A 25,916-nucleotide genomic window follows, 5' to 3' on the forward strand; every position below is an offset into this window, starting at 1 on the left:
GTGGATTTAAGCGCGGGTTCTGCTATTTAGCACCTGAGCGACCTTGGGTAGGGCCCTTCTTCCTTCCCCGGGCCTCAGTTTCCTCCTATATAAAATGAGGTTGTATTAAAGTCTCTAAGTAAGAACCTTTCCGGTTTTAGCATTCTGAGATTCGGAAAGAGAATGGACCAAAAGAGAGGAAAGGATACACCGAAAACTACAATTCCCAGAAAGCCCCGAACTCGGAAATGACGTCCACAGCCGGCGGCGACCTAGAAATGCCGAGGAAAGAAACCGTTTTTCAGGCGGGGTCTAGGAAGGAGAAGGGGAAATTATAGGCCAAACGGTCAAAGGAGAGGGGTGGAGCCGAGAAGTCAGGAAATAGGGTCCTTGCGACTGGCCGTACACGGCGAGACGCTATGCCGTCATAAGGCGGCGGCCATTTTCGGAGGGAGGAGACTACCGGGACGGCGGTGGGCGCCCAGAGAGAGCGGGCTGGAGGGCGGGAGCAGGAGTCTGAGGAATTGAGCGCGGCGCGGGCGGTGGCTGCTGAGGAACGGTGTTGGCGGCTGTAGGGGGCTTCCTCTTCCCTGCGTCTCCTATCCCCCAGTGTCTTCCCAATCGACTGAAGAGGCGCAATGTCTGCGGAGATCCCCGAGGCGGCCTCGGCTGAGGAGCAAAAGGTGAGGAAGAGGCCGGGGGATGGCGGGCACCCGGACCGGAGGCAGGCGCGGAGTTCGTCCGCCCGGCCTCTCGCTCTGCGGGCCCGTTCAGGGAGCGGCTCGACATGGGCCAGAGAGGCCGCTTTCCGGGAGTGGGATGAGCTGGGGTGAGGGTGGTGGAGGACAGAGACCGGAGCCGTTTCCATTCCAGCTGGGAGGGAGCCAGATCCGGCCACTCCTCCTCCCTCCGAGCCCTATTGGAGCCGGTCCCGGTGGCTGCCTGCGCCTCCGCCCCGACCGCTGGAGGCGCTTCCCGCTCGCGGAGGCTCCTCCTCCGTGGCGGGCGGCCCGGGTCTCGGAGGACCACGCGGGCTATTCGCGCCCGGCGCCGCTCGCTGCCTGTTTCAGGATCGTAGGCCGATGAATTGCACGAATCCGCGAGGCCCGGTCCGACACGGCTGGTCCTTCGATGGCGTCTCTGGAAAGCGATGTGGCCTACTTTGTGAAAAGCGGAGCAGGAAGTGCGGAGGGAGGCGCTGCAGCCTCGGAAGTGTGGGTGTGACCTGATGGCCTTCTCCGCCCGCTGGCGGATTCCGAGCCTCCCTGCCCCACTGCCCCCCCAATGTTTACACCTGTTTTGGCATGGCAGAGGAGGCCCTCTCAATGTTCTCTCAAAGTTTGTACTTTCATTTCGTTGCCGATTAAAACGCATAGTTGACACCTGGCGCTTGATTTCTCTGATTCTAACCCACCGTGCCTTATAAATTTACGTCTTGCAAGATTCCCTAACTGCCAAGCTTGGTACATGCAGTTGATTACATTGGATAGAGGGCAGAGTTTCTAAAACTTGAAAACTTTCAGAATACAAATTATCTTCCACTTTTTCTCTTCCTCTGTGCACAAAAAGGTATAGGGAGGTCTTTAGACTCCAGAGGGCATTAAACCAGATTTTCTGGCAGTTTTGAATCAAACCATTTAGTTTAAACCAGAATTCTGGCATTTTTCACATGGAATTTTTAACATTCATAAGATTAGTTCCCTCTTCTCCCATCCTTAATTTACTTATTCAATGTGCATAAATCAGCATTCATTTCTCTCTCATTCTGTGTTACTGGCGGCTAAATTGGGTAAGCTTTCTGTTTTCCTGAGTTGATCTGGGAAATTATCATTGGTTTTGAAGACCCAAAGCTTAAAGAACAGGAAAATCAATCCAGGGCCGATAAGTATCATGAACCAGTTTCTTGCTTGGATGTCATAAAAGTGTATTTTGTCTAATTAGTTTCCTAATCATATGAGGATGTTGATTAATTTCAGTGTTTACTGAATAGAATAACATTAGAGTTCTCATTTTTTTGCCTCCTTAACTATTTGAACCTTTCCAGACCTGGTCTGGTTATTAATGCTACAAGAATATGGGGAGGAAAAATTAGTAGCAATGATATGTGTTACTAGTTAAACTGTACTTTGGAATTTTCCTGAATACAAAAATATTTCCATTTTTTTAATGTGAAAGTTAAATATTTGTACAACTGAAAACCTACTTTTATAATAATAAATGTTAAAGCCAAAATTGTGGTGCTGTCCTAGGAACCAAAAGGAGCAAATGACCTTTTTTCATGGATTGATTTCTGGATTCGAAAGAGAAGTAAACTTCAGCTTTTACTTTTTGCATAAATTTTTGCTATAACTTTAATATTTCATAGCATATTCACATAAATTACTTTATATGAGCCCAGGATCTGTGCCAGATCTTAAGCACCAATATCTTGTTGCCTTGACTCTACTGGAAAAAAAAAATTTGCAGCATCACTTCTGTTGGTGCCATGGCCAGATGAGCTGATTCTTCTGTTTGAAGGACTGGCTGGGCTAGAAATGACCTAAAAGATTTGATTAATATTTATGTAACTAATTGATCTTTTGTCAGCCAGAACTTAAATACTTAGCTGAAATTCTCTTATTATTTTTATCAGTAAAATAATGCCTCTCTTGAATTGTCTTTCAGTTGTCTTTTCATGAACATGAATTGTCTGTACATGAGTATTTACCAGCAGATCTAATTTCTTGTCAGAAATTCAGATAAAGATTTTTTCTTCACTGGACTGGGCCTATTTCCTCATCTGTAGACTGCATGCCTGGACTATCTCTAAAATCCCTTTGCAGTTCTAAGTCCTCTGAACTCCTATAATAAGAAAGAACTATAACTTAAGGCAAAGGGGCATTGACAGTGAGGCAGTCTGGTTGTGTGTGTGCATGTGTGCATGCACGCACACATGCACACACACAAAAGTAATGACATTTTTCTGAGTGCTTTGCTATTGGAATTACCCAGAAAAGTGCCACTTTTTGGGAACAGGAAGTATATAGTAGGGGTGAGGACATTTATAATTGCATGTAAGCATGTAAGGTTGAGTGTAAAAAGTCTGAAAAAGATGAAAAGTAGACAAAGTGGTAAATACTGCTCTTATATTTTGTTGAATTTTGGGAAGAAACTGAAATAACCTTATCCCTCAATTGATACAAGTATTAATTGCTGTTAAGGATAATGATTTCATCTTCATGTGTTAAGGTGACTGAAAAAGAAGACCTTGGGTTGGTTTTTTCGTTTGTGGGGAGGATTTTGGACTCTATTTTAGCTTCTGTTTGAATGGTCTTTTTTCTCTGCACTTGTCCAATTCAGCAAGTACTTTTTAAATGTTAGTAAATTAGCTACATTCCAAAACTTTGCTAGTGAGCTCTTCTTGCACAGGTTGAGGAAACAGTTTCAGGAAACTGAGGTTTTCACTGTATAATTCTTTTGGCTTGGAGTTTGGTGTTGTGAAAGTGCACCCCTGGATAGGACGATTGTTTTCTATTCCCTTACAGTCTGTGAATCATTGACCATTCTGCAAGTAGATTCAATGATAGTGGGCAGCTTTTAGTACTAATGGTATTGTGTAAGGGGGAGATGATCTAATTTGACTCCAAGTTTTATTGTATCTAAAAATGTAAAAACCCATTCTTGAAGCCTAGTGGGCCTTAGAAAAACCTGCTAGTGGGTGATATCCATGCTGTAGTTTAAGGACACATTTTACTGAAGGGGGGAAGTTGAGGTCAAAGAGGTTGTGACATGCTTCTAGCCATAGTGTTAGAAAGTAGCAGAATCAGGATTTGAATCCATCTTTTTCTGATTCATAGTCAGTGCTTGTTGACATGTGAAATCACTTTTCTAGGTAGGGTCTCTAACCTATTGCACAAAGTGGTCCATGATAAACAGTACTGTGGAAAGAGAATACTCTTGATTTGGAGTCAAGAGAACCTGGGTCGGAATTCTGGCCTTATTATTTATCTACTACATGTGTGACTTTAGGCAACTCATTTTGTCTCCTTGGGTCTCAATTTCTTCATCTATGAAAGTAGGGGTTGTAATAGATAAATTCTAGCTGCTTCTAGCTCTGAATACTTTGATTATGGAAATTGGGTTAGAGTGGAATGAGCACTGCATTTTCTGAAGTCAAATCTAGGATCATATCCTAGCTTTAGTACTTAATACCTATGTGACCTCAAGCAAGTCACTTGTGACTAGATGACATGTAAGGTCCCTCCCAGCTTTAAATGTATAATCCTGTGATCTGTATGTTAATTCACTTCAACAAACCTTTATTAAGTATATATTTTATAAAAAATTGTGCTATGTGCCAGATTCTTCTATTATGTTTTTCAAGGTTATAGCTCTCAGTCAAGAATACTGCTTTAAATGATCTTGGTCTATCCCAGCAGTATGGTTCATTGGCCCCTGCTCTCTGAGACTGTTTACAGAGGTTTTGTTAGCTCAGAACTATTTTCATACTAATATTAAGGTGTTTTAATTTTGAACATGGTAAATATCTGATTTAACATACAAACAAAAGCTCCTTGGGGAAAGGGTCCTCAATTTTTTTTTTTTTGGTGAAAGTGAAATTAAAATTTGTTGTTATTGATTAGTTATACAACTAATTCATGACAAACAATCAAACAGCAATATACACTCTGTAGTGAATCCTCAAGACTAGGGTTTAGGTGCCTCTTCAAATTTGGGGTCTTCAAATTTGAATGTTGGAAGTGTATTCCTGTCTGCTTTACCATACATCTGCTTAAGCTTGAATAGTTCCCTGTCCAGATCTTGTTGATATTCAGGACCTATATCAACAGGTCTTCCAACTGCTTTGTCTCTTGGATTTATATCCTCTAATCGTGTCTACAAAAAGTTTCTGAACAGGATCAAGTTCCTTGTTAAATGCAACAGCTGTAACAATGTTCCTTCGAAAATACGCTGAAGTTGCAGACTGAACAAGAGATAAAAACCTGGCAAGCCTTTTAAGAGCCATGGTGATCCTGGCCTGATTGTTCAGTCCCAGTCACCTTGCAGCTGGGTCCCCACTCCCCAAAGGGTCCTCAGTTTTTAAGAGTGTAAAGGGATCCTGAGACCAAAAAGTTTGAGAACTGCTTGTTTGTTTTTTCCAATCAACATATCAGATCATTGCTTCTTGAAGATGTCCTGGTTTTCCTCACCCCCTCGATTGCTTGGTTGGCTGAAGCCTGGATCTCTTTTTCCTTTGAAAGATAATCTACAAGTAAATAGATCCTTAGGTTTAAGAGTTGGTAGATATAGAGCTGGAAGGGACCTTAGTGACCATCTAGTCGAGCTCCCTCATTTTACAGACGAACAAACTGATACCCAGGCAAGTTAATTGACTAGTCTAAGGTAACATAGTTAAGTTGACAATTCTAAGATTTGTACCTAAGTCTTTTTACTCCAAACCCATCATTCTTGCTCGTGAACTATCCTGTGTCAGATTTCTGCAACTTTTTAAAAAAATGTTACAAACCATACCAAACTTAAAGAGTTTGGCTTGTTATGAGCAAAGTGCTTAGAATGCCATATAAGTGAGTCATCATTATTTACTCTTATTTATGGAAACTTTCCAACAGCGCCTATTATTTTGATTAGTACCCCAGATAAAACTGATGGCCTTCAAGCTTGAGAAAAATAACTGGCATAGTTTTAGGACAGTTGTCATTCAAAGTTTTTTAGTTGTCCACAGATTATTATACTCTTTATCGGTTGCTTGTCCCAAATTAGCATTCTGCCAAAACAATTCAGAGAATGAGAGAGGATATCTTTCCTTTTTAGCCATAAAAATCCTATTCCATAGACCTTAATTAACTAAAAGAATTTATACTACTATATGTGCTTCATACCCTTTTTTGATCAGCTCCTTCTGAACTGTCAGTTGGCAGGAACATTGCTTTCTTCATCTTTTTTTTTTTAAATAAATTGGATTATGAAGAAATTTGAGTAATTTTTCTCAGTTCTCATCATAAAAAATTCGGATATCTAAGAACAGAATTAAAGTCTCCCAAATATAAACCTTTCCTTTTACCCCCAAATAGTCTTTAAAATGCAGGAATTTAGGGTAGCTTTGTCTGTAATTGTTATCTCCTTTCCTGGTAATTTTAATAAAGAATTTGTGTAAAATATCAGCATACAATACTAACAAAGCACAGTCTATATGCAAAGCATTCAATATACTTGCAACCTTCTAGATTTAGAGTCAGAAAACCTTGGTTAGAATCCAAGCTTTATTCCATACTTACTGGGCAAATCATTTGAGAGCTATGACCCTGTTTCCTCATCTGAGGCTGGCACTGTGACTAGAGGAACTCTGATGTCTTTTGCACCTTATAATCCTGTCTTCTATCTTATAAAACTTTAGTGCATTTAGTGTAATACAAGGTATTTTCTAGCTCCTCCTAGAATGATAGTCAAAATGAAAGTGATTGCATAATACTTTTTAGCAATTTAACTTCAGGTTCCTATAACCGAGAAATCTGTTAACATTTGTTTACGTTGGGTGTTGGACTGTGGCTTTGTTATTGAAGCTAAATTTCCTTTCTGTATGTTTCCAGACCTGGTGACTAGAGACTGAAAAGAGCAGGTGCTTAGCACAGTGTCTGGCACATAGTAGGCTCTTAATAAAAGTTTGACTTATTGAAAAGTAATGGGAAATTGGCTTGGAGAACTAACTGTTCTCTAGATATCCAAAATATGTTGTGAACTAGCTTCAGGGTCACCTGTAGGTTTATAATGTAGTCTTAGGCAGAACTTTTTGTCTAATGAACTGCTTACTGATAGTTTGTCTTTCACTCTTTTGTCTCAGGTGTGGCTTCATCAGCACTGAACAGCTGTGCCTGCTTTTTGATTAATTTCTCAGTGCTCACTGACACTTGCTCAGTAGCCACAAGGGTATCCTGAAAATTATATAGAAGGCTTGAGGATGTTCACTACATCTTTTTCTGTATCTATTGTGTAGTTAGTGCATGTTGTGGTGTCTACTATAATTATGTGTGGTCTAAGCCATTTTGATCATTATTTTGTAGCTCAGAAGAATTTTGGCTAAAATCTTGCAAAGTGTCAAGAAAGCCGAAACAATTAAAAATTTTTCTACAGTTCTTTGTAAAACTGGGAGACAGTGTTGTGTAGTGGATAGACATCCAGCTTCAGAGTTAGGAAGACCCTAGGTTCAAGTACTGCCTCTTTTTGACAGACTAGCTAGCTGCGTGACTCTGGGGAAATCACTTAACCCTTTTGTGCCCCCAGTCAACTAACTCTAAGACTTTAACTGCTGGTTTGCATTAGTGGAGGTAGTTTCCTCACTGGGAATTCCAGTTCCCTACATGATGAGATCATAGGGCCCAGCCAAAAAAATTTTTACAAAATGCATTTCCCGTAGTTATGTATAAGTTGATCAATTCTAAGTACAGAATAGCCTGTTTAGGTTAATATAGTGAGAGGAATCCTAAAAACATATAAGGCCCTATATGTGTAAATATGTAATATTGTATATTAAGAAAATAAGAAACCATGAAGCTGCCTTTTAGATTCCTAAGTTGATTCATTGTACACATATTATCTGCAGAATATGCACAGTACAATACAATCTGATTCCAAACTCAAGAATTTTAGAAAGACAGGTGACTTTGACTAAACTCTGGGGAATAGCTGTACTTCAAATTAGACATGATTTTTGAATAAACATCAGCTTTGAAAGGTTTTACTGTAGTTGAGATCTTAAAATCATAAAAATGTATTAGAATGAACATCTAATTATAGGTAAATGTGAGCTGAAGAGTTCCATAAAAGGTAGGTAACTATAAATGTATTCTACGTGACTGGAAAATAATAGCAGGAAAGACTTCAGAGCTGAGCTCTCTTGATATTTTTATCCAGTGTGTAGGGTGGTACACATGCATCACAGCTATAATAGAGCCATCTCTTGGATCATTTTAAAAAATACATTAACTATAGAGGTTCTGTTCTGTCTTTGGAGCTCTTCCTGTACTTGGCTTTCAGTAAGGTATTTAGCTAGATACTGAGAGTTCTTTGCAGGAACCAGATTACATTTGTAAAAGGAGGTATTTCGTTTTGTTTTTTTTTTAAACCCATAGGTAGAATAAAAAACTAATTGATATTCAATAATTTCAGGAAATGGAAGATAAAGTAACTAGCCCAGAGAAAGCAGAAGAGGCAAAATTAAAAGCAAGGTATCCTCATCTGGGACAAAAGCCTGGGGGTTCTGATTTCTTGAGGAAGCGACTGCAGAAAGGAGTAAGTTCCTCTTTTTAAGTTTTACTTCTTTATGCTGTGTGATTTTTGTTACTTGTTATGGCATGAAATGACCAATGTAATTTCAGGCAAGTTAACATTACCTTGCTTTGGTATATTTTCCTAAAAATATAAGAATTTACTATTTTGTAGTTTCTCCAAACACTTGGGAAAATGTTTCTTTTGATGTAATTACCATTGTTCAGTGTATTAAAAAGTTTTATTTAAGTGTATCAAAGTAACTGCACATTTTTAAATATATTAAAATAATTCAAAATGTGTAGTTATTTAATTCAGATTACTTAGGGACATTTTTGCTGTTTTGAGGTTTGGTTCACTGTTAGGTTGAGAGCTAAATTAAAATGGGTTGACTGTTTTTCTTGGATAGCCTTTCTTGTTCTTTGTATGACTAAAGGCTCAAAAATGAGTTTTATTGCATATGTAGATTATACTGAGGGTTTGTGACTGAAATTTTTTATTATCATATTTATTCTGATCATAAACCCAGTTTTCCACGATGTCAAGAGCTCCATTTTTATGCAGTTTTTTTATGTGTGATTTCATAAGCTCTTTTCTTAACATATACCCTTATGAAAAAATAGGGAAAACTTTATTTCCTGCTAGCACAGAGCATTGCTAAATAACGGATAACTATTTGCAAAGTGAGTTTAACAGATTTGTTACGGTCTTTGTAATGTCTTAGTAGCAAATACCATCAATTAATAGCTTTTACTTTGAAACATTATGGGTTATCACTATGCTCTTTTCCTTTAGAAATACAAGTTCTCTTTTTCATGGACCCCTTGGGGAACCAAAGGAGATCCCACATCTGAAGCCTGTGGACCTTTTCAAAGAATATATTTTTTAAAATTCAATTTTATTTTACTTTCCAAATTCTCTTCCTCTCACCTCTTCCACCCGTTGAGAAGAAAGAAAAACAAAACCTGATACAAATATGTACAGTCATACAAAGCAATAGAATGTTTTCAAATGCATAAAATAGGATTACAAAGGGAATAAATAATATTAAGATGGAGTTATCAATATATTTTTAAACAGCTGACAGATCCCAGCTTAAGAACCTTTGCTTGAAAATATCCTGATCTGGCTAATGATTGGATAAAGTTAGGGAAATGAAGTGGGTTGTCATGTGAAGAACATGCATTTTTTTGAGAATAACATCAAATAAAAATTTTCAGCTTATAAACCAAAAGTATAGTGGAAAATGGTTTATTGAAAATGAGTAATGTTGAACTTGTTACACAAACATTCTTTGTGTACAGACTAAATGGGGAATATAATTTACATACAGTGAAAACATTTTTAACCAATCGTGCTGGCTATTTTTTCCATGGTACACAACAACTTGTAATTTTGAATTGACTTTGGACTCTGGTCAACTGTTAGTCACTAATGTTAATGATAATTACCATCTCCTAGCCTTCTGTAGGATCTGAAAAGAATAAGATTGAACTTTTATAAAATCATGTGAAGGTCAGCAGCTCAGTGTGGTCTTTTGAAATGACAGTGAGTTTAAGACTGATTTATATTTTTTACTTTGAGGGAAGGAAAAATTTTGTTGGGGGTGGGGGGATTTCTATTTTCTGGGTTTTTTTATTTCCAGAGAAACTGGCAATCTTTAATATGAACATACCTAATTTGTTCTCTGCTGCTTTATTCCAATTTGAGGAGGTGCTGATTACTTTCAATTTCTTTTCATTTTAAATTATTTACTTTTTTTCCTTCATTAGTGCTAGAGTTGATCTAAGAATTATCTAAAATTACTCTTTACATCTTACAGGCAATGTTTTAGACATTGAAGCCTTGACTGTCCTGGGTTTTAATCTCCTGTCACCAACTATACTTTGGACATTTTGAATTGAATGTTTTAACAGGCATCTCAAACTCCACATGTCCAAAAAAGAATTTATCTTACTTTCTACACTCTCCCCTCTTCCATATTTTCATATTACAATCAAGAGTACTGGCATCACAGTATTGATGTCATCCTTGACTCCTCATAATTCATCGCAACTAGCCAATCTTTTGTCAAGTCTTGCCATTTCTACCTCATCACATCCCTCCTACACATCCTCTTTTCTCACAGCTTTTCACACAGCTACCACCCTGGTAAAGGCCTGAGTCACTTTATACCTGGACTATTCCAACAGCCTTCTGGTTGTTGTCCCTGTCTCTCTCACTCCAGTGTATGCAAAGTGATTTTACTAAAGAGGTAGGAATAACCAAGTTACACACACTCCCTTCTATGCCCTTTGCCATCCAAGTACACCACCTGACTTGCTCTCTGTCTTTCAACACTCCACTGCCCATCTCCCTGTCTTCTCACTGCCTATAACCAATGACTGGAATATTCTTTCTTTTCACCTGATTTCCTTTAGGAATCCTGCCTTCTGTAGAAGGCCTTTTCTAGTGTCTTCCCCTCTCTTCATCACCTCAGTGCCATCCCTCTGAGATTACCTTCCACTTTGCTGTATGTATATATCTTCATAGATACATATATCTAATATTTTCAAATACATTTGAATGTCATTTTCACCATTAGAGTTAATAAAAGATTTCCTGTATTAACAGAAACTACCTCAGTTTTTATTTAACAAAAACTAAAACCCTGTTAGTGATAACCATTGGGTAATAATCGTAACACTTATTGATTCACTTAATATACTTTGTATGTAGGTGACAGATTAGGCCTTCTATATAACCAGATCTGGCAAACTGTGTTCTGTCATAGATCTAGAAGTCGTAGAAGCCTTAAAGTATATTTAGTCCAAAGTATATCTACTCCTTATTTTACTGTGGTCTTGAATTTAAGTGACTTGCCCTAGGTCTCCTAGGTACTCAGTATTAGAACTCAGGTCCTCTGACCCAAGAGACAGCATACTTGTATCATGATTTTTTTTTACGTTACTGTGTTCTGGTTCATCTTGAAATATTTGAACTTATTTTTTCCTTCCTGAAATTGTCCCTATTTTAAATTCTTCCAGCTTTTAAACTGGTTAGCCTCTAAAAAAGGTTAGGGCTCTGGAGTTTTTGTTTTAGTTAGGCCCAAATGTAAGTTTAACCTTTCAAGTCTGCCTTGGACACACGCTGGCTCTGTGATCCTGGGCATATCATTTAATCCTCCTGGTGCTTTAGAATACTCTCAGAGTTGCAGAGAAGGAACCAGCCTAAGTAGACCGAAGAAATGCCTCACCAGGAGCTCCTTACACTAGTGAAATCACAAGTTCAGTCCCTACCCCATGTATAAAAATCATCATTATTGAGCCAGCAAGCATTTAATTGTTGCTATTAGCACTGGCTGTTGTTTGATAATTGATTTGCTAGTGTATAAGTGGAAAAAAAATTGCTTCTAGTCATAAAGTTTACTTTTTCCATCATTATTCTACCTGATTCAAGCAAAGGGAGTGCCAGGTAACAGGCAGGGCCTCTTCTCTGTATGTTCATTGACAGTTAAATAAAATGATAAAGCTAAAGAAGGGGGAAATAGTTCACCTATCACATCCCTCCCCAGTTTCCTTCCCCTCATCCCCCACCACACCAAAAAAAAAAAAAACAACAAAACTGATTTTATTAATGGAATCCCAAAATGATTTTCTGCATTTTTGATGAACTAAAACATCATAGCTATAAATTAGGGTGATATCTTGTCAAAGAAACAAGCCACATGTTGACTTTAAAATCAGACCCATCAGTCACATTTAATTATTTACAAGCAATTTGCAGGGAGTTTCTTAGTCCATTACAATCCCAAGAACTCTGAGAGAGACAAGATCAAACAGCTTATGTACTATAAAAATTACTCTGGGGTTACTTTGGGTTAAACACCACGTTTAGTGATATTACAGACTAGAAGACAGCAAATTGTCTGCAGGACCTTCTGAATATTTGTAAAATAAGACGTGTTATCTCAGGCTGTTTAGTTTCAATTTGCTGCAACTTTTATATTAATTAACAAGAATTTATTAATTATTTGCTGCCAGGCAGGGTACTAGTTGCTTAGGATAAAAAGGGCAAAAACATAATATCTCCACTCATGTTCTATTGAGGGAGACAATATGTATGTGTATTTAAGTATATATCTAATAAATTCATGGTAGGAAGGAAGGCACTAGTAGTCGGGATTATCAGAAAAGATGAGATGGGGATGCAGCTTTTGGATGAATATATAGGCAGTGAGCCCAGCCCTCCTCCCATCACCACCGTACAAACTTTAGCTTGATAACTCTGCATTTACTTCCGCAGTATACAACCTTAGTAACACAGCTCCCAGTAAAAAGATTACATATTACAGCCACTATTTCTCTTAACTGTGTTTTTCAGGCTTTTAAATTATTTTAGGAATATCAATTTCATCTTTCCTTCATATCATCCTTATTTATCCCTCCTCCTCCCTTTTCCCCCAAATGCTGATGTGTTTCCTCTGATGAATACCTCCTCCTTAGGTAGCTACTTGCTAGATAACTGCCATCTAACCAAGAGATGGTAAGAGTACTATTGATAGTAAGCTTTGCCCATTGAACATTGCTTCTTCTAATCATTTATTATTGATTGATTGAGAACTTATAGTATGATTTTAAGCCTAGTCAGATCAATTATCATCTAGCAGGTGGATGTATTTATCTGTAGACCCATGGACTGGGCTTAGAAGTAAGAGTAAGTCTAATGAGAAAAATTTACTTTCAGTGTTCCCCACAATTCAGGGGTACAGCGTCAGTTTTTGGCTAACTAGCATACTTGGAATTCTTACATTTTGTCATCTGGCAGTTTATTCTTCTCAGTGTTAGACCAGGGCAGTTGCATGTATGCTTGTTATAAATTCCTTACTGAAGTTGTTTTTTCCCCCCCAATTTCTGTTACAGCAAAAGTATTTTGACTCTGGGGACTACAACATGGCTAAAGCAAAGATGAAGAACAAGCAGCTTCCTACTGCAGCCGCTCCTGACAAAACAGAGGTCACTGGTGATCACATTCCTACTCCGCAGGATCTTCCACAGCGGAAACCATCCCTTGTTGCTAGCAAACTGGCTGGCTGATTAAAAGAGCTGAACTGCATGAATCTCCTCATTCCTGTTATTTCTCTCAAACATGTTACTTCTCGGCTTTTTTTTCCTTCCATACACTAAGTCATTGAGACTGACAGCTTTGCAGGTAGCGGTAGTGTGTGCTGCTATTGTTAAGGGAGTAAATTTTAAGAATAAACTGTAGTACTTTGGACTAGTTGAACAATGCACTGATGAAAAGGACACATGTTAGAGCAATGTAAAGTGATCTACTTGAAAATAAATGTATATATTGCCTATTCCTTAGTGTAGGACTGGTTCCAGCAAATAACAAGCAAGTTTTACAGTTTCACTGTTTTGGCTTTCCTTATTCCTCTTAATTACAGCTTTATATGTTTGTGTTATTTAATATAATCTATTGTGTTGCCTTTTTTCTGTATTTTTCTGTTTGGTTTTGTAAAACAGAGGTTTAAGACCACAAGTTGTTAGATCATGTATTTAAAATGAAAACCACACACACACACACACACACGGTGGGATTCTGAATGATTTCTATCTTTGCTCTTAAACTTGAATGGCCTTAAACCTGTTTCAGCTTTAACAATAGAATTTTACTTGGGCAATATTTGCCCATCCTGATGTAACCTTTTGTGAATTTAGTGCTTATTAACAGCTGCCTGTTGAAGCTGGGTTTTTTTGTTTGTTTGTTTTGGGTTTTTTTATTTTCAGTTCTGTAGTGTTAGAATACCTTTTTTTTTTTTTTGAAGATGTGAATGAAGTGTGCATGTGCACAGACTGTTGAATTCACTTTTGTGCCATTTTTGTAAATATAATAGTTTTGCACAACCTCTCGCAAATGTCTGTATTAATTTCACACTTTTAAACAACAGATAATGTGCCAACCAGAAGCACAAGAGTTCCCACCCCAAACTCTACACACTTAGAACTTTTGTATAGGTAAGAGTAGTGTACAATCTTGGATTTAGAAAATACCAAACTGGATTACTCATTTACGTATAGACTTAAGTGTTTTCGTCTGTTACTAATGCCCATGACATTCAGTGGCCTTGTGTGCATATACGATATGTTGCTTAGGCATATCTTTTGTCCTATGCAGAACATTTCATTGTGACTTGTGAAATTATAAGTCACATAATTTGTAAGGTTTTTTTAAATGGAGAATATTTTTACTTTCACACTCAACTTTCTGGAAGCTCTAGAACAAAAAGCCTTCAGGGCTTTAACCCCATTTCTTGCTATTAATTTGACATTTTAAGAGTAGGAGTTGAGGCCATTTTGTGCATTTGGAAGTAGAAGCATACACTTAATTTATAATAGTTCTGCTGAATTCTATACTTATGACACACTAGGATGATATTATTGTTTAAGTAGCTATTAAATCCTGATCCTCTGTAACTAATATTTGACAATTCTAAATGTACAAATAAAAAGGCATTTTGAATAAGTAAATACTTGAAGACTGACATCCCAAAGATATAAGTCAATATGTATGGACCTGTAACCTTTTAGTAAATATTTTTAGTATTAAATTAGAGGAAACTAAATGAGTTGACCCTTGCTACAATTAGAACATCTCATATAAAGAGGAATGAATGTATCCCAGTTAAATATTTAAGCCTTAGATATTTTGCTTTTATAAATAACATTTTTTTTAAAGATTTGAAGTGATACCCATTTAATTTTTTCCCCTGTAGCACTGTTTCCTTATCTCATTCATGAACAGGAACAAGTTGAGGCAGGCAGTCTTACCAAGGAGTTAAAAATCTTTATTGTGACTAATTTACCATTCGTAGTTTTGTACACTTTCCCCAGTTTTATGCAGTGATACATTATGACAACATTAGCTCGAAATATGCCACTAATAATGTTTGCTTGTCTACAAATTCCTTTTTGGTGTGTGTGGGGAATGGAGGGTCAGGGGGAAAGGGGTTAGAGGCTAATTTTCAGCCCTGAACACACATGATAATTTCCATTATTGCATTTCTGCAACCAAAAATATTAGGTGGCCATAAGTAGATTTAATCATTTCTATTGGCATTAATGAAACTTTTAGCAAATTGCCATTTTAAGAAAAGTTTTGCAGTTACCTTTCTGCCCTCCAAAAAGAGCAGAAAAACAAAATGAAGAAAATATTAATTTGAAAAAGGTTACCAGATTCGTTCAAGTGAAATCCTCACCTACATATTAGTTGTAAGAGTGACTTCAACATTGCAAAAACAACCCAAAATGGAATTTTATGAATTTTTGTCAATTCTTGTTTAATATGTTCACAAAAGGCTTAAGTGCTATGGTAGTGAAATCCCCATTCATCTGAGAGGAGTGATCTAATAGACACTGCACTGAAAGATTAAGAACACAGTGTTAATGCTGACTGCGAAAGAGAAGAATGTTGCTGTGGCCACGGCAGATGACTTAAGTGCTGCCTCCATTTCAGTTTTTTAACACAGGATGCTAATACTTAATCTACCTCAAAACATGTTGAGGATCTGTGAAATGCTGTTTAAGTGCCCAATTTAAAATAATTGTGGTTGTCTTTAATAAAGATAAAATTTCCTCATAAAGCCAACCTGCCTTCTACAAAGTCATAGTGCTTCAGATCTCAGGATTTTCCATGAGGAAAGACCTGTTAATGATTTAATGCTCGTTATATATCTCCATTAGTGGTGCTCTCAGAGCTGGTTGCTGTCTCCCTACTCTAATTCCTTTCTTGCCCAAAGCTCCCTGTTTGTTTATAAAAATTGAGGTGTCACCAAGTGGTGTGTTAGGCCATTACCAATTTTAAACTTTACAGTTTTGAGTTTATGGGTTTGAAAATGTTAGCATTTTAGAAAATGTGAATGACAGCAAAACTTAGGAAAACTGGCAGAATATTGAAGAAAATTTCCAAATAAATTTGGTCAGCTGGTCATGAAAATAAATTGCATTTAGTTGAAAACCTATCTAGCCATTAAAAATAATTATAAATTCAGGTGTTAACCAGGATGCTCAGTTTTGAGGTAAATAAGTACAGTATAACTTACTAGAGCCGATTTTTTGATGTAGAATAAGGGTCTGGGCTGAAATTTACCTTAATACTTTGAATGTCCTGACCTAAGCCAATTAGTATAAACAGCATTGTAAAAGGCATGTTCATTACATTCTATGGTGCTGCTGATTTTAAAATGAGTTATCTTTTTATTAAAGCAGATGGAAGGGCTTCTACTTGGACATCTTTTTTTTAACAATTGGTGTTGACATATGTGCTTAAAGTAAAATTACTGAGTATTATATGATGGTGACTTTTCCCTAATTAAAAATTAATATTATTTGATTTAGTCTAAATTACAGGTTTTTCTGTAGCTAACTCAGGTACTGTCTAATCTAAGGGTAAGTAGCCTGTGGTAAGGACATTGCTGAGTTTAGCATTCTTATATTTTGCAGCATATTTATATGGTTTATCTTCTCCCTCTTTTAGTTTTTTTTCCCTTTTGTCCCTCTCCCTCTTTTTCTTTGTTTTGTAAAATTTAAGTCTCAGAACAGCACCAATTATCTTGCTTAGCTCTTAATATTTGGAAGTCACTAATTCGAACTACTGACCATTTACACCTCAGCATGCACTGCCAACTGAATTACACTTGTCCACTTGTCATTAAGATCTTTGCTTTTGTATTAGAAAATTTCTTTTCCCACCTTTGTAAATAGAGGATCAAATTGAAAATTTCTACTGAAACCTCACTCTAGAATAGATAACCCCAAGGATGTGTAAACACCTCATAAAATATATTTCTTTTATAAGTTTTGACATCCTAAGTAGGTGTCAAGCCTCTGCATCTTTTTTACCCTGGAAATCTTTTTTCATTTTCAGCCTTCTGGGTAAGCCATGATCAGTCATTAATGTAATATGTTTTTATAATGTCATTTATCACCTAGCTAGAAGTTTTAAGTAAAAAGTTAATTCCTTCAGTGCTTTGCCCTCAAATCTTGTTTTGCATCTGTCATTGTTGATGCAGTAGAACACCAATACAGCATGTATAAAAGAACCAGACTAATACCTCTTCTGTTTAACATGAGTTGGAAACAAATGATGAAATTTGTCAATTGCCAATCCCTTCTAAAATTATACATGTAAGAGATATAGGAAAATAAACTGTTCTACCCAATTTTTATTGTTGGAACTTGCAGTTTTGTCTTTTTTTAAACTGTGACCTTACTCTTAGTTTTCAGATTGTGTTGAAGTATATTAAGTCTTCATAAAGCATATAATGAATACCCTTTAAATTTTAGTTCCAATAGTGTGCTGATTATCATTTATGTGATGACTCTAATTTCAAGTTTTGTTTTAAAAATGAAAAGTTTCCCATGGTAGGAAAAGATTAAGTGGTTCATGCCCATAAAGAATTCATTCTCAGTTTTCTATGTCAGAATAGGAATATTTGCACAGCTGGTCAAAATCTACAGATTAGTTTTCCCAGCTGATTTGGGGGTAAAGAGGATCACCGGAAGCTGAAAAGTCACTCAAGTAGGTTATGTGGATGAGAACAACAAAACTGTCAATGGAATACTGCCCTCTAGCAGCTGTTACATTGTACATTGGTCCCATTACCTACAGTGATATAACAGCTAGTTGACAAAGAACTTTAAGGAGATCCCGGAAATTATTAGTTATTTTAGTGCCCTAACCGACACCCTGTGACAAATTTTCCTGAAGATGATGCTGAGCTGAGCCATAACCACCAACAGACTGGGGAACTTGGCAGCTGGACAGCGGCCAAAGTGCATGGGTAATTGACAGCATGGATAATTGAGATGTAACTGCAAACAGCTAAAAATGAATACTGTTTGATGTCTAAATAAGCTAGCACTACAAACTGTTTAATTTTTTCTTCTTAATTTAGTCTTCTAGTAAGTGTTCATTACATGATAGATGTGTCAGGTGTTTGGAGGTAGGTTAACATCCTGACTTCAAGAAGTCCATGTCCTTGGGGAGGGGGCAAAAGGGAGAGAAACTGCATGTATTCAGATATAAAATATAGAGTATTTTTTTTTTTTGGGTAAGGGGGAAGGACAGAAGGCACTAGCAATTGGAGGGATGGTGGCTTTTGCAGCCAGACATCATGCTTGGGATATGGGGGAATGCATTCCAGGCATGGAGATGTGCCTTATGCAAAAAGCCCAGGAGGACGGAATGCTAAAGAACAGCCAAGTAAGCCGTTTTGGCTGTTTACTGCATATTGGACATTGAGGTTGAAATTTTAGCCATGGGCCACAGAGCATAAAAGATTATGCCTTCCTTGTTGACACAATGATTTCTTAACTACAAAACCTTCAGACCATTAAAATGACTTCTGGGTATTACACTAGTACTGTGTGCCATTACAGAGTTAATTAGTCCATATTTCACCAATAATTGCTGTGACAAAGCAAGTTTCATCCAACTTCTATATGCAGGAACTCATATGACCAACACATGGTAATAAGCACCATGTTCATGGCACTTTTAGGAACTTTAGTGGATACAAAGAATGAAATGTAGTTCTTGACCACAAAAAAACCTCAAAATGACAGAAAAGACCAGTGATTTGGCAAGCAATAGGCCGCCAACGGCCTTTGAAAACAGTTTCAGTAGAATGGTGGTAAGGTTGCAAAGGATTATGTTAAATGGGTGGTGAAGAAATAGAGGCAGTGGAACAAAGACCACCATTTTAAGAAGTTGTGATAGGAAGAATGAGAGGACAGTAGCTTGGAGGAGCAGAGTGAGTGAAGGTTTCAAGACGAGTGAGAGCTAAGCATTCACAGGGAAAAGAAATTAGTGGAATGAGAGTACAGATAAAAGAAGGGATAATAGAGTCAAGTGCCAGAGGAGAAAGGATAGGGATGGAATCAACAGTACAGTTATTCTTGGAAGGAGATGAGTAACTCAGAGACAAGGAGAGAATGATATAAAAGATGGTGAGGAAAGAAGGTACGGAAACATGATGTAAAGAAGCAGGGGAATGGAGTCAGCACTGGCAGATGCAAAGAAGGGTAAAAACAATCCTTGCCTGAGGAGTTCACAATCAAATGAAGGAGGGCACATAGTGGTGAAGGCAGAGTAAAGTACTGGAGGAACATGGAAAAGGTGTGAACAGCCAAGAGAAATTGAAAGATCAAGAAGAGGATTAAAATGTAGCCAAGAAGATGTGGATTATCTGAAGGTTGCACCAGCTGGGTTAATAGTTGAGGTTTATTGTCCCATATAGTTAAGATGAAGAAAATGTTAGGTTTATATTGGAGTTGGGTGAAGTGGTAGGTAGCATGCTTATTATATTTGCAGATTATACAAAGCTAGAAGAGACAGTTACCACTAGTTGACATTCAGGATTCAAAAATATCTCAGCAGGCTAGAACATTGGGCTAAATTTAACAAGATGAAATGTAAGAGGATAAATGTAAAAGTTTTACATATTTAAAAGAATTTCGCAAGCACAAGAAGAGGATATGTGGCTAGATGTCAGTTTTTCTGAAAAATATCTGGGCATTTTAGGGGATTGCTAGGTCAAGATCAGTCAATAGTGGGATATGGCAGCCAAATAAGCTAATGAAAGCTTTGCTTGCATTAGGAAAGGAAAGCATGGTGTCCAAGATTACAAAGGTGTCGATTTTGCTCTACTCTGCCCAGATCAGACCATATCACATGCACATAGTTCTATGTACCATATTTTAGGAATGACATTAATAAGCTGGAGGGCATCTAGGAGGGTATCTAAGATGGTAAGGGCCTTGAGTTTATGCTATGCTAGTAGTTGAAGAAACTGGAAATTTTTTTATTGTAGAAGAGATTAGGAGGGATAATTGTCTTCAAGTATTTAATGGATTGTTTTATAGAAAGGAGATTATACTTGTTCTGACTGGCCCCACAGGGCTGAAGTAAGAACAGTGGGTAGAAATAGGCAGATTTTGGCTTGATACAAGGAAAAACTTTCTAACAATTAGAACTGTCCAAAAGTGGAATGGACTGGTGGGTTTCCCCTCAGCCAAACAGAGGTTGAGAAAATAGGTCACATACCACTCTCTTTGATAGCCAGTCTTCAGGGTGTTTCCAACACAACCACAGCTATCCTTAGTCCCCAATATGTCCTTGTTCAGCCCACTTCCTCTGGTGAGCAAGTTCCCTACCTTCCCTTACAGTAGATGACTAAATTAACTGCAATCCACAGCACCTAGGCAGGAGCCTCTAGAAAAATCCCAATTCTACAGTGTCATCATCATCTTTTGGGGCAATGACCAATGAGAAAGAGCTGTACCTGCCCCTCTGCTAAGCACTAGGAATAAAAAGAAAAGCAAAACCAGTTCCTTGCTTGCAAAAACCTTACATTCTAATGGGGGAAAATAGAAATAATTAGGTATGTATTTGGATATATACATAGTTGAAAAAATAATCTGACAAGGGGAAGGCCCTAGCAGCTAGGAGGTGTGGGGGGCAGGGAAAATGGAAGGCCTCTTGCAGAAGGTAAGAGCTGAGCTGTCTTAAAGCCAAAGGAGCTAAGACATGGAGGTGAGGGGGCAGAACATTCAAGGAACAGATTTGGGGGGTGTGTCATATTTCAAGGAAGAGCAAGTAAGCCAGTATGAATCCTGTAGAGCGTATGAGAGAGGATAGTGTATAAGAACTGCAAAGGCAGAAGGGGCTGGGTTATGAAGAGTTTTAAATGTCAGTTTATATTTGATCCTGGAGGTAATAGAGAACCACTGAGGCTCATTGAGGGGAGGAGGGAAGGTGACGATTCCAGAAACCAAGATTCCAGAGTGCCCATAATAAAGTATGCTACACTCACTACCTTCTTTTCAGAGAAGTATTGGTATCATGCAGAATGAGACGTGTTTTTGGACATAGTGAACACAGGAATTTGTTTTGCTTGACCATGCATATTTGTTAGAAAGGATTTTCTTTTTGTTCAGTTGGGGTTGGAGGAGAGAAGGAAGATAAAAATAAGTGCTCATTAATTGAAAATAACTAAACTGAATCTTTTTAAAAGAAGCTATTTTAATGGTCCAGGTGAAAGTCTGAATCAGGAGAGTGAATATGTACAAAAGAGAGTGTATTAGGAGGGCAGAGTTTATAATCTCAAATAGGATCATAAACATGTCTGAAACGTTCGGAACCGCCGGATATAAGAAATTCTCAAAGTAGAAGGCAGAAGAATCAAAACATTTATTTAGGCTCCACAGTAACCAACCCATGAACCAGCAACCCCATTTTGATATATTGATCAAAAGCTTCCAGGCCCAATAAGTACGCCTTGAAAGAGTAACCAGGAGGCTACAGAGAAGCATGATTGCGTAAAGCAAAATCATGTTTCCCCCTCTATGGTAATAAGATTACCCCACTGGCCTGAAGTCTTTGTTCAGCTTTCTCCCGTAGGTCAGCTCTGCTACTGGCAGCTCCTGCTTCAGCTGTGTCTGTGGCTGTGGCTGTGACTGCAACTGTCGCTGTAACTGTCGCTGTAACTGTCGCTGTAACTGTCGCTGTAACTGTCTCTGGCTCCAACCGGAAAAGGAAAAGAGGATCTTCAAGCTGTCCTCTCCCCTCTTATAGAGTTTTTGACATCATCAAGCACCGCCTGAACGACCAGGGCCGATTGGTTCTTGACTTGGCCCCTCCCCCTAGCATAGCCGTTAACACCTCCCCTCAGCCAGCCCCATGACTCATCACACAGGAAGTTGTCTGGTCCTGCCCCGGAAGAGCAAGCCCCAGCATCCAGGGAAGCTCAATGAGGTAAGCTGAGTCATTCAAAGAAAACAAAGGCCATTCTGGCTACAGAGAGGAAGGTAAAAATGACAAGATTTGTTGAGGGATTGGATACATAGAGTGAGTGATAGTGAGGATTTTTAGAATTAGTATTAGGGTGAGTGAGGAGTTAAGTATGACACTAAATTTGTGAGCTTGGGAAACTGGGAGGATTGGTGATACCCTTGACAATAACAGGGAAGTTTGGGATTGGGAGGAAAGATAATGAGTTCTATTTGGATGTGTTGAGTTTGTCTTGCTTTATGGGATGTTGAATTTGAGATATCTAAGAGGTAGTTAGAGAGGCATGACTTTAGCTCAGCAAAGAGTGTAGGGCTGGATATATAAATCTGGGAATCTTTTGCATAGAGATAATTGAACCTATAGGAGCAAATGAGATCACCAAGTGAAAAAGTATAAAGCAAAGCCTTGGGTGACACCTAATGAGTGTGAAATGGATGAAAAACCAGGAAAGATAACTTAAAAGTAGAAGATAGGAGAACTGTGTCATAAAACCTAGAAAGGACAAAGTATGGAGGAGAAGCTGATCCAGAGTGTCAAATGATTCACAGAGGTCAAGAATGATAAGGATCAACAAAAAGCCGTTAGAGTTGTAAATGGGAGATCATTGGTAACAATGGAATTTTGGAAACTGGAAGTTTCAGTTGAGCGATGAGGTTGAAGCCAGATTGAATAGAGTTTAGAAAAGAACTAGAAGAGAGTTAGTGCTCTCAATGTAAACAGTTTTCTCAGGGAGTTTAGCCCTGAAGGAAAAAAAAGATCATAGGATAGACTTTGGAACAGCTCATAGATATTATTACATTTCTCTCCCCCCAAATCTTCTCTTCTTCCAAACAGCCCTATTTCTGTCAAAGGCATCGCCATTCTTCCAATCTCCCAGGTTTGTAACCTTAGTGTCATTCTTAATTCCTTATTTTCCCTCACCATGTATCTAATTAGTCATTAAATCTTGCCTTTTGTACCTGCACATCTCTCATATCCTACCTCTTCTCTCTACTCATATAGCCACCACCTTAATTCAGGCTCTCATTGTTCAATTAGTCCAATGCCTAGATTATTGTAATAGCCTCCCATTTGGTCTTTCTTCCTCAAGACTTTCTCCTTTCCAAAGTATTTTTCACACACCTACCAAAGTGATTTTCCTAACGAGTCTGACCATATCACTTCCTAACTTGGTAAACTCTGTTGGTTCCCTTTTGAATCTAGGATCAAATATTATTTCATTTTTTTAAAAAATTGCCAATTAATAAGCATTTATTTTCTCTTTTTCCCCCTCTTCCCACAAAAAGTAAAATAAAATCTTCATAACAAACAAACATTCTAAAATGTATATCTCATTGTAAATCTTCAGTCCTCTGGAATTATGTTCGTCACTGCATTGATCAGAGTTCTTTATGAGGTTGTTATTGTATAAATTTTTCTCCTAGTCCTCCTCACTTCACTCTGTACCAGTTCATAGAAGTCTTCTTAGTTTCCTCTGAAACTGTCCATTTTGCCATTTCTTATAGCACACTAATATTCCATTCCATTCATATGCCATTTAGCCATTCTCCAATAACGCTTCAGTTTCCAGACTTTTTTTTGCTTCCATAAAAAAAAAAGCCACCATAAATGTTTCTGTACACATGAGTCCTTTTCCTCTTCATCTGATCTCTTTGAGGTATATGCCTAGCAGTAGAGGTCTGGATGGGTCAAAGGGTATGCATAGTTTAGTGATTTGGGGGTCATAATTCTAAATTGCTTTCCATAGGGTCTGGACCAATTCACAGCTCTGAGAACAGTGCATTCGTGTGTCCATTTCCCCAAAGCCCCTCTAACATTTGTCATTTTCCTTGTTTGTTTCCTTTTATCCATCTGATGTGTGTGGTGTGGACTGTAAGGTTTGCTTTTATTTGCATTTCTCTAATTATTAGTGATTTGGAGCATTTTTTTTCCATCTAGTAGTTGATAACTTAAATTTCTTGCTTTGAAAACTGTTTATGTCCTTTGATCACTTATGTATTAAGGAATGGGTATTAGTCTTAAACATTTTAATCAGTTCCTTATATGTCTTGGATAATAGACTATTTTTTCACTTTTTTCTAATCTTTTAAAATTTTTTATATATTCATAACATACATAATTGGTAGAATAATACATGTAAATAACTTAAACACAAGTAAATTTACTTGTATTACAAGTAAGCATATGTGTATACAAGAAAATATAGAAGGTATGGGCTCTTTTTATTTTTTTTTTTTTGCTGATAAGAATTTGTGATTAAAAAAGGCATGGGACTATTGTACTAAGCCATGGTGTTTCTCACCAGGCAATAGTAAATGGCTATTGAATGAATAAAATAGGTGCAGGGGATCCTCCAAACAGAAAGCCCCATGGAACATTTTCATTTCTTCAGTAACTCTCTATTGCCATGGCCCAGAACATCTAGGTTGATTTTTCCTCCAAAAATGGTGGTCTTGGGATCATGGTCTTTCCTCTTTGTATCTCCTACATTTCTTCCCTATCATCTCTCTTCCACACAATATAGTCATAATAAAATACAAGACTACTGCAGAGTTTGGAATTTTGGGGGGTAGGGCGGGGTGGTGTAACAACAACATTGCTAGCAGCTGCTGTGGAGGTGTGTTTCAACAATCCGGCTAGCAGCTGTTGTGGGGGTGAAAACCAACACAAGCCCAACAACAAGAATGCTGCCAGCATAGGTTCTTTTGATCTGCTTTACTAAGGAAAGCAACGTTAAGGGGTTAACAAGCTTACTTTAATCCGGCATACAGACATCATTCACTTAGTTCAGGGGAAAAAGCCAGCACCCTGAATTTCAGAGCAAATACAAATTACAAACATCGACAGACAGACCTTATATGTTTTAAATCCCAGTACATAGGTACCAGAGTTTAACAAAGTCCCAACATCCAAGTTACGAGCTGGAGGGCTCTTAGCTACAGCTGCTCAGAGTTTCTGCATCAGCATTCCACCAAGAGTGAAAGCCCTCAAGAGTGAGAGCCCTGAGCAAATGGCTCTGTCTTCCTTTTTTTATGCAGTTTCAGACGTCATCAAATGTCATCTTAGGCTCCTATGATTGGCTCTGGAGTTAGCACCTCCCTTTAGGACCCTGGGAGCTTCATACCCACATAGGTTTAGCGCCTAGTAATTAGGGGTTTGGGGCAAACTTAGGAGCAAAGATCTAATCAGGCCTCCCTTAGTTAGGCCCACCTGGGGCCCCACCTTGGTTACCAATTCACACCCACATAGGCTTAGCACCTAATTGGGGTTTGGGCCTGGGGCTTAGCACCTAGTAAGACTCAAAGACACTTAATTAATCATTTTAAAACAGTAAGAAAGTCCCAACTGAATTGATATTACAAGGTGAAACCCCAACAACAAGAGGGCTGCTAGCACAGGTTATTTGACTTGCTTTTCTAAGGAAAGCAACTTTAAGGGATTAACAATCTCACTTTAAACTCATGCCGGAAAAAGTTATGCACATTCAGAGAAAGAATTACAGAGTCTGAATGCAGATTGAGGCAAACTATTTGCTCTCTTTTTTTCCTTCTCTTTTTGGTTTCATTTCTTCTTTCTCATGATTCATTCCATTGGTTATAATTCTTCTTTACAACTTGACTATTATGTAAATAAGTTTAATGGGAAAGTATATGTAGAACCTATATTGGATTACATGCTGTCTTTCGGAGCGGGGGAGGGGAGGAGAGGGAGGGAGAGAAAATTTGGAACTCAAAAACTTGTGGAACTGAGTGTTATAAACTAAAAATAAAAGATAAATTAAAAAAAATCTTACTTTAATTAAACATACATATATCATTCACTTAGCTCAGGGGAAAAAGTCA

General features: G+C 37.9%; 1 protein-coding gene and 1 pseudogene across 1 annotated transcript; one reads left to right on the forward strand and one right to left on the reverse strand.

The window, feature by feature from the left end:
- Positions 1 to 351: 351 nt before the first annotated feature.
- Positions 352 to 17,445, forward strand: ARPP19 (cAMP regulated phosphoprotein 19). Its single transcript, XM_036734963.1, has 3 exons — positions 352 to 662; positions 8,143 to 8,265; positions 13,143 to 17,445. Exons 1-3 carry the CDS (start codon positions 618 to 620, stop codon positions 13,314 to 13,316), a joined length of 342 nt encoding a protein of 113 aa, XP_036590858.1. The 5' UTR covers positions 352 to 617; the 3' UTR covers positions 13,317 to 17,445.
- On the reverse strand, positions 4,666 to 4,984 carry LOC118828392 (annotated as a pseudogene).
- Positions 17,446 to 25,916: the final 8,471 nt, after the last annotated feature.

This window comes from Trichosurus vulpecula, chromosome 8 (genome assembly GCF_011100635.1).
Source record: "Trichosurus vulpecula isolate mTriVul1 chromosome 8, mTriVul1.pri, whole genome shotgun sequence".
NCBI classification, from domain to species: Eukaryota; Metazoa; Chordata; class Mammalia; order Diprotodontia; family Phalangeridae; genus Trichosurus; species Trichosurus vulpecula.